The following is a 17,241-nucleotide window of genomic DNA, read 5'->3' as shown; positions in this document are numbered from 1 at the left end:
CCGGCTCATAAACGTCATCTTCCTATTACCGAGTTCCACGTAAGCCCATAGAAAGTCCTTTGATGCTCGACGGGACCTCAAAGGACTCCCTCGACGAAGGAATCCGCTCGAGATCCAATCGAGGTTGCTGAAAAATCAACTGACCGTCTAGCAAACGCTTTAACAACCGATTCACTCTACCTAGATAGTTTCAATTTATCCCAAATTCCTCTACACGTCGTAAAATAGAGTCTGCTCTCTAGTAATGCGTTACATCGACATAGATAATAACATTATTCCTACACACCTTAAATTCGTCTATCAGTCATGAAGTCAAAAATTATCTTCTACTAGAGCCGCCAATGGCAGAATTGCGATCGGTAGCAAAGATCCGAAGCAATTCGAACGAAGCTTCCATTTTAAGTTATATTGCATTCGACTCAGAGTTTACATAGATAACTTTAGGATAAATCGAGAATAATTCTTGTCCTACTCTTATCTATCGATCATGACATAAAATTCAAGCTCTATAAGCACCAGGAAACGGTACTCGGTACCGACTATCCAGCCATTTCCAAGTCCAACGGGGCACCATTCGATTTAACGTTATATTCGACAAAAAACTAGCATAGTCGAGGTTACAATGAGCTATAATATCCCACAGCCGTTTCCTACCGGTGCTTCGATCGATCAGGAAATATTCATGGTCTGTCTGCTCGAAGGAGCGATTGAAAGATCGAAGGCGAGGAATCCCTGTTTGTTCGGCTCGGTAATCGGTTAGAAGTCGATGGAGCGATTAGCGGTTTTCCGTCGACGATTCGGCAGAAGAATGTCTCCCCTGCCCCCCTCCAGCGACTTGTGTAATCCTAAATGAATAAGCGTGTAGGTGCAGCCGGGGAATTGCGCCAGCGAGACACGCTCGGACCTTTCGATCAACGACACGTGCAACTCGCTCGACAATAACCACGGGCCTGGCGCATTGGTGCCATAACGGGGGGGAGGGGGAGGGGTGTCATAACCCTTGCCGATCGTTGCGCAAGTTCGCCGAGAACGATCGTATCGGCGCTCTATCCCGGGTTAGACTCGTTTAGCCAGGACAAATTCACGGATCGCTTCACACCGGATCGATACGCGTGTGTATGCACGGTGCCGATCGTATCGTCGCGTTCCACGACGTTGACGAAACCAGGGGAAACAATTTTTCAGCCCCCAGTATTGTCGTTCCTGCAACAGCTAGGCATTTATTCAGCACCGTGGAAACGCGATTAAGTTTCACGGAAATTGATTTAGGGAATCGTTTATTAGTTGTGATCGAAATAATTAAAATAGTCGAATAAAAATTGTTTTCGTTTCAAAACAAAATGTTTATAAAGGTACATGCGAGATCAATTGTATACAGACAACTTTGCAGAAAATTAATTAATAAGTTACTCAACCTTTAACGAATAAAAATTAAAATTTCAATCGCTGAAGCTTCTTCATATTTGTAAAATAATTTTTGCCATATTTTGGATGCGAATTACTAATAATAATATATGTAAATACCAATTAATGTCACTTAATCGATCGACTAATGGTATCACTTAGGAATGTCATTAATAATACAAAATAAACGATTTAGTTGAATAAATAGGTGGAACCATTTTCAAATCTTTCAAAAATTGTGAGCGAAAATGACGCCACTGTGGCAATTTTTGGAAGCTTCATTCAGCGCTAGTTAGGATAGTGGCAAAACGCTCAAACTGTTAGCCAAAACCGATTGTCGGTAGTTTGGCTAATAGTTTGAACACTTTGCCGCATTGCTAATTAGCGCTATTACACAGACCTCGAACGGAGCTTCGTTTATTCGTTAGAAGAGACGCTGCTGTCGCCCACATGTATGCAGAATGCAGAAACAATTTAAAATTTCAAAAAACAATTTTTAGATCGCCAATTAAATGCTGCGGAATTAAAGCATAGAAAAAAGGAGAAAGTAACGGCAGCGTTGTCTACATGTATGTATGTAAATCTACAATGTCGGAGTTACATCTCACATCAAAGATAAGAGTATAGATTCGGCAGCGTTTTTACTCGTTCGCAATGTGACTTGTACTTACATGTTACAAATGATTGAAATTCCAATCTTAATTTCTCTCGTGTAATTCTAGACTACAAGGCTGATGATTTATCATTAAAGTTTACACTGGAACCGAAATATTTGTTTGTACGTTATAAAATCGTTTAGTAGTTGATAAACGAGAAACGAATCAAACATGTTGAATGTGATGAAAACCTGTATTAAGAAGTCTGCACGAAAACGCGGGGGAAGCCTGCATTTAAAGAAATCAGAAAATAAAAGGTCTACGTTAAAAACACTTCCAGGTACCATATTCCAAATGATATATGTTGATAGATATAGAACATTTGAAATTGTATTAATTCATGATATTTGTGTCTAGTGTTTCAATATCCTGTGAGTAGTCCGGAAGATCATAGAGTATATGTTTGGGGTTTAGCAGAACATGGAGCTCTTGGAATACTGTCTAAAACCATACACATTAAAGGTGTCCATTATGTGTCAAAGCCAAAACGATTAGCTTTTGGGGAGAAACACAAGGTGACTAATATAGCTTGTGGTTACGGTTTCACTGCTTTTGCTGTATCTTCCACAGATAAGAATATTTTATATGGAAGTGGAATAAACACAGACTCTCAACTAGGTAAACATTAGCTTTTAATTATGAGTTTTATGACTTTTCATATGCTAAAATTAATGATTGATACGTTAACAGGTTTTAATGAACAGGATCTAAAGTCTCCAAATAATTTAATAAACGCACCAAGACCTATTATATTGCCACTTCAAGAATCTTCAACTAGAGTCATAGATATTGCTGCTGGTAGAGCACACTTGTTAGTATTAACAAATGAGGGTTTATTCACATTAGGAAATAATGCATATGGACAGTGTGGTAGACCGATAATATCAAAAGAAGAATACAATAAAAGTAAAGTGGTCCATCATATATCCAATATTAAGGGTAAAAAGATAAAAGCTGTTACAGCTGGTCAAGACCACAGGTACAATATATAATAATGAGCCAAGATCAATTTAATTGTTACACATTTGAATATCCTTCCTTATTGCTATATAATAGCATACTCTTGACAGAATCTGGTGAAGTATATACTTTTGGCTGGGGTGCAGATGGACAGACTGGCTTGGCACATTACCAAAATGAATATAGACCAAGTTTGGTGAAAGGAGACTTGGCTGGACAGCATATTATAAAAGTTGCTTGTGTTGCAGATTGTGTATTAGCACTCAGTGGTATCTCCAATATTCATGTATTAATATTATGATAAATTGTATATTCATGTGATGCTCAAAATCATTGGATTATATTACACTATGGTTGATTATAAATTGTAATAGCTATGTAATTACAGATAAAGGAAAAGTATTTGGTTGGGGTAACTCGGAGTATGGACAATTATTTACTACCGGCGAGAATCAACAAATAAATATTGCCACAGAATTAAATGCGTTAGAACATCTAGGTCATATTACTGACATTGCAAGTGGTGGTTGCTTTTGTATGGCTTTAAACAGTATGTATTTGAATATAACAATTTTTTAATTATATTCTCACATTCTAGTAATTTCAACGCATATTGTAGATGTCGGAAATGTTTATGTATGGGGATATGGTATTCTTGGTTTTGGTCCTGAGGCTAAAAATGTTGCGAAACCAACACAAATTCCATCAATTTTATTTGGTAGAAATGCATATGAAAAAAATTCGAAAGTGAGCAAAACCATATTTAAATCAATACAAATGTAATACTGATATATAAATTAGTTACATGTGTATTTTTCATAGGTAATTAAAATATTTTGTGGTATGAGTCATCTTGCAGCCTTAACAAATTTAGGTGATTTGTATATGTGGGGTTGTAATAAATTTGGATCACTGGGATTAGGAGATATGAAAGATCAATATTTTCCAATAAAGGTAAGTTAATTATAATAAGGGAAAAACCAAAAGATATGTACATATGTGTATGTACAAATACGTGATATGTATGTACATATACATGATATAAACATAATAATACAATTGTATTGTAGGTGACTGTTGGAGCTCAAGTAAAGCAAGTCGCATGTGGTATAGATCATACAGTAACTCTCTGTAAACCTTTTATTTAATCCATTTACATTTAATTTTTTATGCAAGGTTAACACATTATTTGTAAAAAAACAAAATCTATTTGTTCAGTCAATATACTATAGAAGAATTGTGAATAAAGAGCATGTTCTTCGTTATAAACATACCAATTAAATTTTATAATTGGTTCCACATGTCACTACATAAACACTAGCATACTCGATATAAAATATTCCTTAAATATTATCTGAATATTTGTTATTCAGAAACGTGTGATAAATGATTATTCTGTTTATGAATTTAGGAACATGATCGTTATTTTATAAATCAAGGAATGTCAGCAGTACAATAAGAATAAGTGAACTGAATGCAATTTTGCTTGCACCGCTGACACATATTAGATTTTCGTAGGATATTGTATACTTTACTGAATCGGAGAATCGACACTTTTGGCGATCTGAAAGAAGAAAAGACAGATTAGCATTACGAACTGATCTATATTCTTATTTAATTTTCTTTCTGTGTGTCAATTATTAGCGCTTACCTGTACACGATGTTGAAGGACTCGTGGAATTCGCAGTTATAGATAAATAAAGCGGTGGACAGTCACGAATAAAAGTAGCATCTGCACAAGAAATTGTAACATTGTATACTCCGTTAATTATCGACACGCATGTTACACCTTGCGTGGTATTGGCATGAATCAGTTCTCGTGCCGAGCATATAACCAGATTATCTTGACCAGAGCCTTGAACCTAAAATAATAATTTACATATTGATTAAGCAACCATTCGTTACGGTTATATATATGACTGAAGATCTTACCTTTACTGTGGCAGAAGATTTGAAAAAGTAATTAGGATGTAATCTATAGAAATTTACACTATTTGATGGAACATAATCAACGTATACGTTAGAAATTCCAGTCGAAACGTAATTTGAACCACATTGTGTATTAATAAGGCGCTTTGGAACTGTAAAAGATACATTCTTGTTGTTAATATATTCATTTGAAATGCATTGTATCAATTACACCAATTCTTTCACCTTGTTTTATCCTAGAAACCAAATTGGTTACCGGTGACAAAATTTCTTCTGTATCACCGATACCGATATTGAACAGATCTGTTACAGGATTTTTTACGAAACTGGACCACGTATCCTTTGGACCGTTTGACATAATAAGGAATGTTGTGTCTAGATAGAAATAAACCAATTAGATCAATATGTATCAATGTTGACTTTATGATTCATTGTATCTAAGAATAGACAGATAAGAATGTTTCTACAGATGTGCGTCATATCTTACCTGGTATATGCTCCTGCATTCGTAATATCTGATCCACACAGAACTTTTTGTCACCATCATTAATGTTATTAGTAAACGGAATAATTAAAACAATGTCAGATCTTGCACCACCATGCCCTTGCAGGCGTTCATTCTCCAATTTATCCACCAAGCGATTTTGCACTTTGACAATTGACTTCGACAAGTCGAATTTACGTGTAACTGCAAACAATTCTCCATAGTTAAACTTGGTTACTCGTTCAACTTGATTTATTCATTATTTATATGAATAATGTGAAATACATACTGTTGTCGTATAGTGATGAATTGTACGCATAGAAATCCAGAATACTAAATGTGCTATTTATAATTTCAGTTCCATCGCTACCACTTATTAGAGTAAAGTTACTATTGAAACGATTTAGGTCTATGCTCTCTAATAATGTTCTGAAAGACACAATTTTCTCATCTTAATATAACGCGTTCTAACAAATATCTAAACAATGTAGAAACTCACGCGAGAATAGGCTGTATAGCAGAGAACGGCCAATTTGGATCCAAAATTATAGTTAAATCGACACTCGTTTCATAGAAATTATTTGAATTTGTCTTCTCGCACATGAGATCCATATTCATTGACGACGCTGCACACGCAGACAAATTTTTAAAGGGGAAACATTTAAAAAAGTTTTTCAAGAACCAGTATAAAACTGGTATTGAAAGATCAATACTTACGAACGTATTTTATCAAATCGTCTACCGCTTGTACTGAAAACTGTTTAATTTTGTCAACATCGAGCGTCGCTGTTGCTATAGAACTGTGTAACAGTAGAGCGGCACCATACGTCTAGGGAAGAATAGATTGAGAACAACATTGGCATAGCATTTAAAACAAAAATTTGTTAGAAAATTTACCTGTTCGCACATCGTTTGGTTGGGAGCAACAACTGTGAACAATGATCTCCGATTGCATGCTCTGAATGATCGATCAAAGACTCCTCGCTCGCTGTAGTACATATCAAATACTTGTGACAGTCTTAAACTGGGTATCTTGGAATACCATTTTTTTACTTCATTGGCCAAAATTAAACCATCTAAATCGCCTCTAATTTCTGCTGTTGTCATTTCATATGTTTCATTGGAATCCAGGAAGTGCCACCGTGGCAAAGCAGTTGAGTTCCAATGACCAGTTCCCCCAACGCTAACTTTTTCTCTTATTGGCCCTTGTATTAAAGCAACTTCTGCCAAGTCTCCTGTACAAATTAATAGTAATAAGAAGTGGGACCTTAAGTTAGTTGCTTGTAGTTGAAAAGATCAATCTTACCAGCCAAAGTAGCGAACCATTTATTGTCTATATTAATATCCATTAGATTATATTTCTTTGATAGCTCAGGTTGTATATCTGGTAGCATGAATGTTTCTGGTTGTGTGGCAGCTGCTATTGCAGAAAGAACCAGACCAGGAGAAATAGTGCCCCATCTAAAACGTATTGAATTTGAATAGTTTGTGCTCAAGTATTTTGCAGATTAGTTTATATTCGTTTCAGAAATAGATTAAACATACGGGGTCTTTATGACTCCGTTCTCTACGGGGCATCTGCTTTGTGGTAGTAAACGCAGCTTCGAGACGTCTGGATGATTCGGTGGTAAATCTGGATATAATGAATTTGGATCGACTGTAACTTTAGCAGTTTGGTCTTTTGGGTTCGACATGGTTTTTCTATAATTTCATAAACATGCATTACTTTGTTGTCTCGGTATATCCATTTCATTGTATTGCAGCTTTGTCACTTACAATTCATCGGGTGTTAACGTTTCGACATCATCGGTATTAGCATCGTCAGCTTCCACATCACTCGAAGCTTTGCTTGTCACTTCATCATTAAGTGAAAGACTTCTTGGATACCTATATGCACTTGCGTATTTGCAGACTTTCGACTCATCTCCTCTTTCAAAAATTTCTATACTACCGGATAACATGAAATGCAATGTACACTGTAAAACGATGATATAATATGAAATACCTTGAAAACATTGAATAGCGGATACGATAAAAAAATGTGGTTTGTTAGATGTACCCTTTCAATTAGTGTGATGCTATTGTTAGGAAACTGCAGAGCATTTCCTTGTATAAAGCGAAGAGTTTGAGACTGACGGTAAAATTGAGGAGCAAACGGCCTATAAGGGGTCACTCCTTCTTGTACGGGAATCGAGGGATTTAGTACAATCCCATCTTGTCTGAAACTATAAATTTAAAATATTAATCGCATCTTATGATAGCAACATAATCGCCGATCTTACCGATGCAAGAGAGCAACAGATAGAGCTCTCAAATCCATATTAAGACCTTCTACATTTTCGATTTTCCGTAATATGGAAATGAATGTATTTAAAGTATGCGGTAATCTGTTATCCCTTTGTAAAATAAACTTATTTCCATAGCATTCATAAAGGGAAGGCGACAGATTTCTATTCGCAATTTCTTGTCCCCAGACACCTAAAAGAAGCAGAATTATAATTTGGAATGAAATAAAAGTCGTACAGTTTATACTATTTAATCTAATTCCATTATGATACTCACTTATTATAAAAGCACTCAAGCAATACAAAAGCAATATCTTGGCCATTTTGTCAAATCTGGAAAAAACGATACATTAAAATGAAAATTACATAATTATGCAATACGATTAAACCATATTTGAAGGAATGGAATACGTACAATAATTTGTAGGTGAAGACTTTTAGCACAGAATGAATGATACTCCTTCAACTCTGTATGCCATAGTGTAACACCACACCTATCTGCAGATATAGTAGTATCTATCACCACTAAACTGATAAGATAGTATGATATGCCATGAGTAATAGACACCCCACCTTATTACAGGTATTCTGTAAGTAATATTTTTACTCATTATTTCATATTTTATCTTTAAGACTTAAAAAGTTTTGCTTGCATATATATAATCAACTATATTAGAAATAGCAATCATTTCTTTAATTTAACATAAGTTTCAATTAGAAATTATAGTTTATGTAGTAGGGTAACAACAGCACGTATCCTCTTCTTTTTACAGGAATTAAACTTTTTATTAATGATTATCTTATCATGATTCAAATACGAGCTTATCTTTGCTATCCTTCTGTGATTGTAAGTCACTGAGAAGGTTCAGGTAAATATATCAAAAGCGCGACACTATTGGAAGAGTTCAAATAACATAGAATTTTCTCTAACACAAATATGGCGATTAACAAAATTGTTTTATGGATAATATACTGCGGTAAGTTGATAAATTCTAGTGCATACTCGTTCATTTGTACAGTTGATTGTAAATCAATAAAGCAATAATTATTAAATACATTTATCTTATTTTTTAGAACTGCAGTTAACATGGTCCCAAATAATTATACCAGATCACCTTAAAGAATGTTATACAAACAATGCTGCATTCAATTCTTCGCATCCATTAAATTTACGTGTATTAATAGATATTATACAAAAAATCGAGAAACAAGCTTACAAAACAATGGATATGAGAGTATTATCATCGTCGTTACTCCACAGGTTGTTGGATATAATGGAATTGTATTTAGACCTTGGTATTAAATTCACCATTTTAAAAACAACTAGCTGATACTGTTTTATGCATTGCAGGTTTAAATTTGATGGCGTTGAATATCAGGAGAATGTGCACGTTACAGACGGAGTACTTCCGTTCAGTGCAACTGGACCGCAACGTGTCAAACAAAAGCTGGTTGAAGAACTAATACCAGGCAATGCAGAAATTTTACCAGTTGATATGCTCTTACCCGTGGAACGTTGTATGCTTCATCGAGCTATTTCCAATACGATCCTGCAGTATGATGATCAATGTAGAAACGAATTTTGCAAGGAACATACTGAAACTCAAAAACTATCTGGTAATTTTTGTAGTAGAATGTAAAATCATTTAAAGTAACATACACAAACAAGTCCATTGTCTAGGTAAACTTACCAATACCTTAAATTATACAAAACAACAAGGAGTAATTTTAACACCATATGGAACTGTTACTCCTGGAGCAATTATAGGAGCTATTGCTGCATCCCTGCAACGACAAAATGTGGCTTTAAATCAATTAATTGCTAGTTTAGAAGTACCTTCTTCAGGTATACAATTTCTACATTATATAAATGCCACTGTAATACTGTACCGCATTAGAATGTCCTTGGCCTTGCAGAAACAAACTCTACAATTGTACAGACTCCAAAATACGATGAGGAAAAAATTGATTTTGTTCTACCAAAAAGCGAAATGAGCCACGAATCATCTATGTGGTATCAGACTTTAATGACTTCATCCACAAAACTGGATAATGTATGGTTGACTACAATTGCGGGTACAATACATATGTAATCACTTTAATGTTTCCATTTATGTTTGACAACATTGACTTATGAAAGACAATATTATCTTAGGTGAATTGGCAGAGATGGCTGTATATCAGGGACCTCTTGTATGGCAAAATATGAGCCTTGGTGCAACTGGATTTTGGAATAATACAATACGGCCAACTGTTTTTTATCTCACAAGTTCGCATAGAAATTTTGATGCTACAAGAGCTGAATTATTAGGAGGCATTGATGGTAATCTGTTAAAATATATTAAGAGTTTATATATTAAATTAAAAAGTAACTTGATTATCTGTGTTATTTATAACTTATCTCAGGTTTAATTATTGCAAATAATTTGCAATCTTGGATTCAAGACTTTTACAATCTTCGACTCAGTCAAATCTTGGACATGTATTATTCGTATAACGGCATTGCTTTTAACGCGAATATTAGAGCATGCAACAGATCACAAAATTTTCTACATGCTGTATCAAATACTACTCTAAATGAACAGGTTTGTAGTTGAATCCAAAGTGTAGAAACTCAATCTTAGTTTATAGATACTATTTTCAACAGACTTATGCAATAGCTAAGATGTTAGCCTATCGTACAAGCATAGCATACATAACACCCGATGCATTACAACTTTTGTGTACTTATGCCATCAAAACATTCTACAACTACATGGACAATCATATGTTCCCACAAATGTCCTGTCAACAAGTAGATCCACCACGGGTAGAGGCATTGATCGTATTCGATGGTGCATGGTCCATAGAATACACAAAGGACTTTCTTGGGTGAGTTCCAGTGTATATCGATGGTAATATCAATTTGAGCATTAAATTTAGCAAAGCTTGTTTTGTTAGAGTTCTAACGCAAGATTTTGATGTATCAATGTATGGATCAAAAATGGGTATAATACATGGCATGTCAGGAGAATGGTTGTTGAATGTTACAAACAGCCCATCTCTTGTATTTGATGCACTGAATAATTTTACAGGGTCTTTGTGTATGTATTCTAATAGAAAATTTTGCACCTATCACTGAGGAATATTTAAAATGATGTTTTTCAGGGCCTACACAATTTAATTATATTCAAGTTTTGGATACAATTTTTGATCACTTGAATAAAACATGGGAAAACAATCAGAGACGACATGTAATTGGAAATCTTGGTCAAGTAGTTGTTTTACTGATTCCATCGGGCTACATATCTAATAATGATAAACAGACTGTAATAAATAAATTGCAAAAAATAAGAGACACTCATCCAGGTAGGATTTATAAATTTTTAAATATTGTTGTGGACTAGGAACGACAAATCTTCAGCATTCATTCTTCTCTATATGTCATAGATGTTCACTTTGTATACTGTACATCACGATCCAATGTCGATTTATTCGAGCCATTTATTTTGACGAAAGAAGATTACTTGATAAAGGACGCTAATGTCAACGCTATTACTGAGCAACTGAAGGCCAGTATGTCCAAAGTGTTAATTTCATCGGATCAGTCAATGTCAACAATATGTTATGATAAGAGTGTAAGAGATTTTTATATTACTTTTCAGTACCACGGACAATAAGGCCCTTAATGCTTCTCGACTCAAATAACTCACGGAATATCACCCCTTGGATGGAAGATTATATAACTCCTTCGACATCTACTACATATAGATTGCACTCGCACTGGAAACGAAATATTAAAAAAATATCAATTTCAGTTAGTATTTTGAAGAATCCATATATTAAAACTTTATCCTTCTTTGTATCAATGTCATTGAATTACCAACTGTTTAGATTCATACTTTTGACTATGGTACAATGAAAGTATGTTCATGGATACAATTTAACGAAAAAGAAAACGAAAGAGAAAATTATCATTGTACTGAATTAACTGGTCACAAAGAAATGACTTTACCTAATGATTTCAAATGCGAGGGTACCACTCCGTGCCCTAATATGTACTTCCGTGTACAAAATGTAACATCTTCCTACAAATGTGCAGGTAAACATTGATTTAATCATCAAACAGAAAATATAGCTTTTACTAAAAGGTACACGTTTTTATTACAGAGATAGATTGCCGTACACCAGATCAAGTAAGATTCATCATAAGGACACAGAATGCCTACTACAAAAATTCTGCTAATAGAAAATCAATGCTGGTCTCATTAATCTTTATGTTTTTATTAGCACATCGTGCATTATCATAAACTTTAAAGAAAAATCACTTAAAATCTTGAGTTTATTGTATGTGTGTGTATATCTGTGTATGCATTTTCTACTATTCTAAAAAATACAAGCTAATAGAATTACTCCAAATATTATATAATAGTTTGAATAGGATAAAAGTTTATTACATTAAAAAAATACAAATTCTATTCTTACTTACAATTGTTCAGATAGCTTAATAATTGTGATATGCATACTCGTACACGAATTTTATTAGGAATTGAAAGTTGCTTGATGCGGCAAGATCTCCCAATTCAGGCTCTAATAGTAGCCTATCAACTGGTGGAAGAAACTCTTCTACTACTCCACCTATAATATAGAAAAAGGAAAGTTGTGTATAAATTTGAAAAGTTTTCTGTGTATTTTATATTGCATAGCTCTTTGAAATAGTTGACTACATACCCATAAAATGTGCCAAATCCATTAACTTGAAGAAAATTAATTCCTGCACCTGTTGTTCCGGGTTCTTTCCTATAGTGGTCCACTCATCTCGTTTTGCAGCACGTGCCCAAATTTGTAGTTTTAGAGTCTCTGCATGGTCTTTGTCTTCTATGTACTCAAGTAAATCAAGAGCTTTCTTGAAATCGTATTCATTTGCGTCTACATTATCTTCGGATGTATATAACTGCACCATCGTATAAAAGTATAAAAGTCAAACATAAACTACTTGATAAAGAAAAGAAACTAACTCTTACAGGATTTGAGGAAAACTATTCTATATACCGTGATTAATTCTGTAGGTGTAAATACTCGTAATTTTTCTATATCATAACCATACGTGGTGAGTACGTGGGTCGGTAAGTCTTCTTGATGAGCTATCATTGCCAGTTCGTTATCAATTTTTTCCAGACGTTGTCGTACTTCTTTCTCGGGATCGTCGGAAGCAAGCAAAGCTAATTTTGCCAAAGAAAGCATGGACTACAATGAGAGAAAATTTTAAGTATCATTGCATAGGAATACAAGAAAGAATATTCACAGTATCGTATAGCAGTATGTAGCAACTTACCTTCTTGCGAGTAACTAATTCAGTTTCTTCGACAGCCAAAGAATGAAGCGTACTGGCAGCAAACCGCAAATCGTCGGTCAACGCAGATTGTACCCAAGATAATGTAGGGTGTTCTGCCAACTTTTCTGCTAGTTCTACGGTACCTCCTTGTCTACATTTTTCTACTAATTGACCTTGTCGGCCATCTTTTACATACCTACATCGAAATACATAAATAATTCAATAAAAATAAATTGCAGTTATTTAAACCATAGGGAAGGAACTTACCAAGAAAATAAAAAGCCTACGAAGTCTTGATCCGAGAATTTTTCTATGTATCCGTCTAATCGGTTTTTGTTGTTGGTTAATTCACAGATTTGTATAAGAGATCCGAAATCGCAATACTTCTCGGCTAACATTGCTGCGCTATCGTATTGCTCCTCCTTTACTGTGAATAATTTCACGTAAATATTTATATTTTTTCACTTCTAGGAACTACCATTTTAAGAATACATACTTAAGGGTTGTATCAAATTCGCCCTGTCTGTTTCGTATTGCTTCATGAGAATCTCGAACTTCTCTGGACCTCTAACGCTTTCCAAATGACATTTTCGGCCGTCTAATATTAGATCTATAAAACTTACTAACTGTTCATATAATTCGCTTCTTACTATCGAGTCGTTGGTTCCAGTCACACCATGTTTCAAAGTTAAATTATACTGCAATAAATAGACAGGTATACGTTAACGTTCATGTTCTCGAAACAAAACCATATGCTATTCTTGTAAGCATAAAATCCTACCATTGTGGTTAGACAATTCCTTAGACCATTTTTTCCAACAGCAGCTGTCCATGGAAGATATTCCGTTGTAATATTTGAAGATCTTGTGGGACTAAATCGTTCGACATTATATTGCCGATATTTAAGTACTTCGTGTAACACGTTCTATTACCAATAATTAATTTGTATAAAATAATTTCAATTAGTAATAATTTTAATACAAATATAAAAATGATTCTTCGAACTCGTACTTACCAATAATATAGTATTCACTTGCATAATGTAATGCGCTACTTGCTGAAGAGGTCTTTCAGATTGTGTCACTTCGTTCGCATTATTTACCAAAATCGGAAGAAACTGATGTATTGTACTAGTTTCACGGTAAAATATATCATGTGCTGTTAGTTCATCGGACACATAAGATTCGGGATTCAATGTTTGTTCAATTGTAGTATCCACAATATCTGGATACCTGTTCTGCAGATTGTATATAGTTAAAGCTGCAATTATTTTTTCTGAATATTCTGCTAGGACATGCGGCGTAGACATTATTATTCCACGGTGTGTAACAGCACAGAATCTACTCCATAGATTGTGTTCTTTCAGAAATGTTACATATAGGTCCAATGCTTTCTGTTTCCCTTCTAATTGATGAGGTATTTGCATCGAAGTAACTGCATTTATCGTCATCGTCAAATCCCTGTGGTTGGACCACCGTGGATCGTTTGCCGGATAATCATCTATTAAATCTTGAGCAACTTTTAGAACCAGAGTGTCAAGGCTGGCATCTATATCCAATACTTGTTCTTCTTGCAAAGGGAATAATTGCGACAAAATTTCTTCACACTGCACCTTATTCTGGCGTAAGCTCAAGAGGAATGCAGCCCGCAATTGTGTTGCGCTATCAGAACTGTAAAACATGTCTTGCACTTCTTCATTGCTAATTAGACTAGAAAAGTTTTGTGCAGCTACAGTGAGACGATGGCTATAGTCTGTACTTGCATTTGTGTCGGCGTAACTTATATTAAAGTCTTGTGATGCTGAGTCTGTTGGCAAGATCGATACCAATCCCGAAACTTTCGTAAGTAATACTGGAGTACCAGAACACAAGGCGCCACCAAGTATTTGGTCCTCTTGTCTTCCTAATCGTATTTTATTCTCCTTGAAATCAGACATACCTATAACAAAATGTATATTAAGAAATGAAAAGGATGCTGCAACACATTTAATCTACACAAAAATATTTTACTCACAGTTAACCACAATAACGTCGGTATCGTCACATATAATAGCGTCCCTACCACACAATATAAGACGCTGTGTAACTAGTAAAGTTTCAGGGCAACCATAAAGATCTCTCGTAATTGGTACAAACCATTTGAATGTGTTTGCCAATGTTGTAGATGACAACTGTATTAAACCTATAATAAAATTAGATAAATCTACTTACATTCTGTATATTATTAAATGTAATTAAATGAGTTATAATATATTACCAATAGCAAGGAAAAGTGGAAGAAGATGTCCATCGCTTGACTGTGCCCCCATTAAAAATACTATGCCTTCATCGCAAACTTGCATGTCGACTAACCAAGTCATTATACTTTGTAAATTACAAGTACTCAGTGCCTAAAATTGTTTACAGACATGTATAAATTATCACTTACCAAATCTTTTCACATACTGTAATAACCAATAGCTTTCATACACACCGAAATATTACGTTGAAATGCTTGCGAAATAATATGTCCTATGTCCTCGTCGAATTCCATTTTTTCTTGTTCATTATGAGGAAACGACCAGTATTGTAAAGATAAGCCAGCTAAAATAAGGACTCTGAATCCTTTGTCACCTAATCCTGTGCAGGCAACTTTTACAAATTTCTAGAAACAAGAGGTAAAAACCAAACAAGTATTATTTAATTAGACAAGGAAGAAAAGTACAGAATCCAAGAGCTTACAGATTCTATGACTGGAGATTGTGGTATGGCTCCAAATATAAGAGAACTCATTCTACGTCCTATTCCTCCCAACCATCCTTGACTCGATCTAAGTACTTGACAAGAAATACTATTTTTTCCATTGGCAAATTGTGGTTGTAACAATGCTACTGTACACGTGGTTGTAACCAAAATGCAACCATGCCCAGGAACATAAGTAAGACAATTTACTTCTTGACCAGCAAGTTCTGCACTTGTTTCTATGGAAGATCCTTCATGCGCAATACTAGTCCAAAAACGCACTATACCTTCTGGTGAGACAGCCATGCAACTAGGAAGCTGTATATTAAAAAGTAATGTGAGGATATTTGATAATAATATCATAGATAATGGATTATCATAAATAAATTCAGTTCAATAATAACCTGATGGCCAGGAGGTATCCACATAGCAATACAGTCCGCTTTGTGAGCTAAGTCACTCTGAGGTAACAGCAATTCACGACATTGACTCTTAAATGCTTTCCTATGTTTTGGATCATGAATTGTAGTTTTACATTGCCATATAAGAAGTCGACGACCGCATACAAGCCATGCCCAACCATCCTCAGAAATGTTTGCACTGACAGCAGTGTTTGATTCAACAAACGTTAAAGCTTCTGTGACAAGTACAGGTAAAGGGGAACCGAAACTTTCTAGTACATAATTCGGTGTATTACATATTATTTGAACTGATTGATTTGAACGTCCAGACACGCTGTTAGTACTGAAACAAATAAACCAAATTGAAAAGTCGTTTCTCTAATTGGTCTTCTAGTCGTCGACTCAATGCATATCCAGGGCTAACTTACGAAGTATTTTTCCTTGAAGATTGCACATTTAACATGCGTTTTCTCGAAGATGTTAAACTTTTGGCAACCGAGTTTCCAATACTCGTACGATCCATTACTCCGTTCATTTGGAGCTTTAGAATGCTACATTAAGGAAAACAAATAGAATTGTAACAGCAAACACTTGAAATTGTTTAAATTCAACTCCTCCTTTTCTTTAAGTTTGAAACATTTTCTGGTATCTTTTCTTGTGAAAGTGCCGGTACATATAACGGTTACAAGTTAAGACATGTGCTTGCCACGAACCACACAATCACACACAGAATACATATGTATTCATCGAACTGCATACGAATTGTAAAGGCTTGCATTCAATAAACCACGTGCGAATAAATTTGTTACACTTTAAATAAGTTGTGCTTCAGAGCATGTGTTATTCTGATACCACATCTGTACTACAGATTGATGTGAATTTCTATGTTCATTCATATTCGCGCTATCTCTTGCTTAATTGAAAAAATCTTTTGGAAGACACTTTTCCTACCTTTTATCTTTCTATTCATTGGTGAAAATTCATACAGTTGCAACTCAAAAAACACAACTTGTATATATACATTCAATCCATTACGTTCACATCATATAATTACATATTCCGAAGATATTGACGATAAGATAACAGAA

At 34.7% G+C, this 17,241-nt stretch overlaps 4 protein-coding genes across 5 annotated transcripts; 2 read left to right on the top strand and 2 right to left on the bottom strand.

Annotated features, from left to right (window-relative positions):
- The first annotated feature begins 1,836 nt into the window (after nt 1–1,836).
- On the top strand, nt 1,837–4,226 carry LOC144474826 (RCC1-like G exchanging factor-like protein). Of its 2 annotated transcripts, none has more exons than XM_078190152.1 (9): nt 1,837–1,973; nt 2,127–2,340; nt 2,418–2,678; nt 2,751–3,039; nt 3,117–3,289; nt 3,409–3,570; nt 3,640–3,767; nt 3,843–3,974; nt 4,091–4,226. In XM_078190152.1, exons 2-9 carry the CDS (start codon nt 2,232–2,234, stop codon nt 4,166–4,168), a joined length of 1,332 nt encoding a protein of 443 aa, XP_078046278.1. In that variant the 5' UTR covers nt 1,837–1,973; nt 2,127–2,231; the 3' UTR covers nt 4,169–4,226. The 2 variants fall into 2 exon arrangements, with proteins under 2 accessions (XP_078046278.1, XP_078046279.1); XM_078190153.1 differs by having other exon boundaries at nt 1,837–1,977.
- Nucleotides 4,147–8,285, bottom strand: LOC144474824 (uncharacterized). Its single transcript, XM_078190149.1, has 16 exons — nt 8,134–8,285; nt 7,996–8,051; nt 7,716–7,911; nt 7,493–7,658; nt 7,210–7,409; nt 6,979–7,134; nt 6,740–6,894; nt 6,331–6,668; nt 6,151–6,262; nt 5,933–6,059; nt 5,723–5,862; nt 5,437–5,637; nt 5,175–5,324; nt 4,953–5,101; nt 4,672–4,882; nt 4,147–4,584 (listed from the first exon to the last, which is right to left on the bottom strand). Exons 2-16 carry the CDS (start codon nt 8,039–8,041, stop codon nt 4,448–4,450), a joined length of 2,484 nt encoding a protein of 827 aa, XP_078046275.1. The 5' UTR covers nt 8,042–8,051; nt 8,134–8,285; the 3' UTR covers nt 4,147–4,447.
- A 318-nt stretch (nt 8,286–8,603) lies between these two features.
- LOC144474825 (uncharacterized) lies at nt 8,604–13,229 on the top strand. Its single transcript, XM_078190151.1, has 14 exons — nt 8,604–8,695; nt 8,793–8,979; nt 9,070–9,335; nt 9,400–9,564; nt 9,636–9,794; nt 9,874–10,041; nt 10,125–10,303; nt 10,366–10,589; nt 10,659–10,801; nt 10,866–11,066; nt 11,148–11,273; nt 11,363–11,514; nt 11,592–11,799; nt 11,868–13,229. Exons 1-14 carry the CDS (start codon nt 8,656–8,658, stop codon nt 12,005–12,007), a joined length of 2,358 nt encoding a protein of 785 aa, XP_078046277.1. The 5' UTR covers nt 8,604–8,655; the 3' UTR covers nt 12,008–13,229.
- On the bottom strand, nt 12,130–16,881 carry Nup133 (nuclear pore complex protein Nup133). The gene is made up of 14 exons (XM_078190148.1): nt 16,582–16,881; nt 16,157–16,496; nt 15,753–16,070; nt 15,505–15,675; nt 15,289–15,421; nt 15,046–15,213; nt 14,048–14,970; nt 13,814–13,957; nt 13,529–13,730; nt 13,300–13,459; nt 13,033–13,228; nt 12,750–12,944; nt 12,429–12,651; nt 12,130–12,335 (listed from the first exon to the last, which is right to left on the bottom strand). The coding sequence occupies exons 1-14, from the start codon at nt 16,686–16,688 to the stop codon at nt 12,202–12,204; spliced, it is 3,414 nt and encodes a 1,137-aa protein (XP_078046274.1). The 5' UTR covers nt 16,689–16,881; the 3' UTR covers nt 12,130–12,201.
- Between the last annotated feature and the right edge of the window lie 360 nt (nt 16,882–17,241).

The sequence above is a fragment of the Augochlora pura genome, chromosome 9, assembly GCF_028453695.1.
Source record: "Augochlora pura isolate Apur16 chromosome 9, APUR_v2.2.1, whole genome shotgun sequence".
Lineage (NCBI taxonomy): Eukaryota > Metazoa > Arthropoda > Insecta > Hymenoptera > Halictidae > Augochlora > Augochlora pura.
This window is presented reverse-complemented; position numbering and strand designations above follow the sequence as displayed.

Coding starts and splice junctions, on each gene's coding strand:
- LOC144474826 (XM_078190152.1), top strand. CDS start 2,232: ATGTTGAATGTGATGAAAACCTGTATTAAGAAGTCTGCACGAAAACGC. Junction 2,679..2,750: donor AAACACAGACTCTCAACTAG/GTAAACATTAGC, acceptor ATACGTTAACAG/GTTTTAATGAACAGGATCTA. Junction 3,571..3,639: donor CTTTTGTATGGCTTTAAACA/GTATGTATTTGA, acceptor CGCATATTGTAG/ATGTCGGAAATGTTTATGTA.
- LOC144474824 (XM_078190149.1), bottom strand. CDS start 8,041: ATGGCCAAGATATTGCTTTTGTATTGCTTGAGTGCTTTTATAATAA. Junction 5,638..5,722: donor TTCATCACTATACGACAACA/GTATGTATTTCA, acceptor AATTGTTTGCAG/TTACACGTAAATTCGACTTG. Junction 5,102..5,174: donor GGTTTCTAGGATAAAACAAG/GTGAAAGAATTG, acceptor TATCTTTTACAG/TTCCAAAGCGCCTTATTAAT.
- LOC144474825 (XM_078190151.1), top strand. CDS start 8,656: ATGGCGATTAACAAAATTGTTTTATGGATAATATACTGCG. Junction 8,696..8,792: donor TTTATGGATAATATACTGCG/GTAAGTTGATAA, acceptor CTTATTTTTTAG/AACTGCAGTTAACATGGTCC. Junction 10,802..10,865: donor TAATTTTACAGGGTCTTTGT/GTATGTATTCTA, acceptor GATGTTTTTCAG/GGCCTACACAATTTAATTAT.
- Nup133 (XM_078190148.1), bottom strand. CDS start 16,688: ATGAACGGAGTAATGGATCGTACGAGTATTGGAAACTCGGTTGCCAAA. Junction 15,676..15,752: donor AATCTCCAGTCATAGAATCT/GTAAGCTCTTGG, acceptor TCTTGTTTCTAG/AAATTTGTAAAAGTTGCCTG. Junction 12,945..13,032: donor AATTAGTTACTCGCAAGAAG/GTAAGTTGCTAC, acceptor CTCTCATTGTAG/TCCATGCTTTCTTTGGCAAA.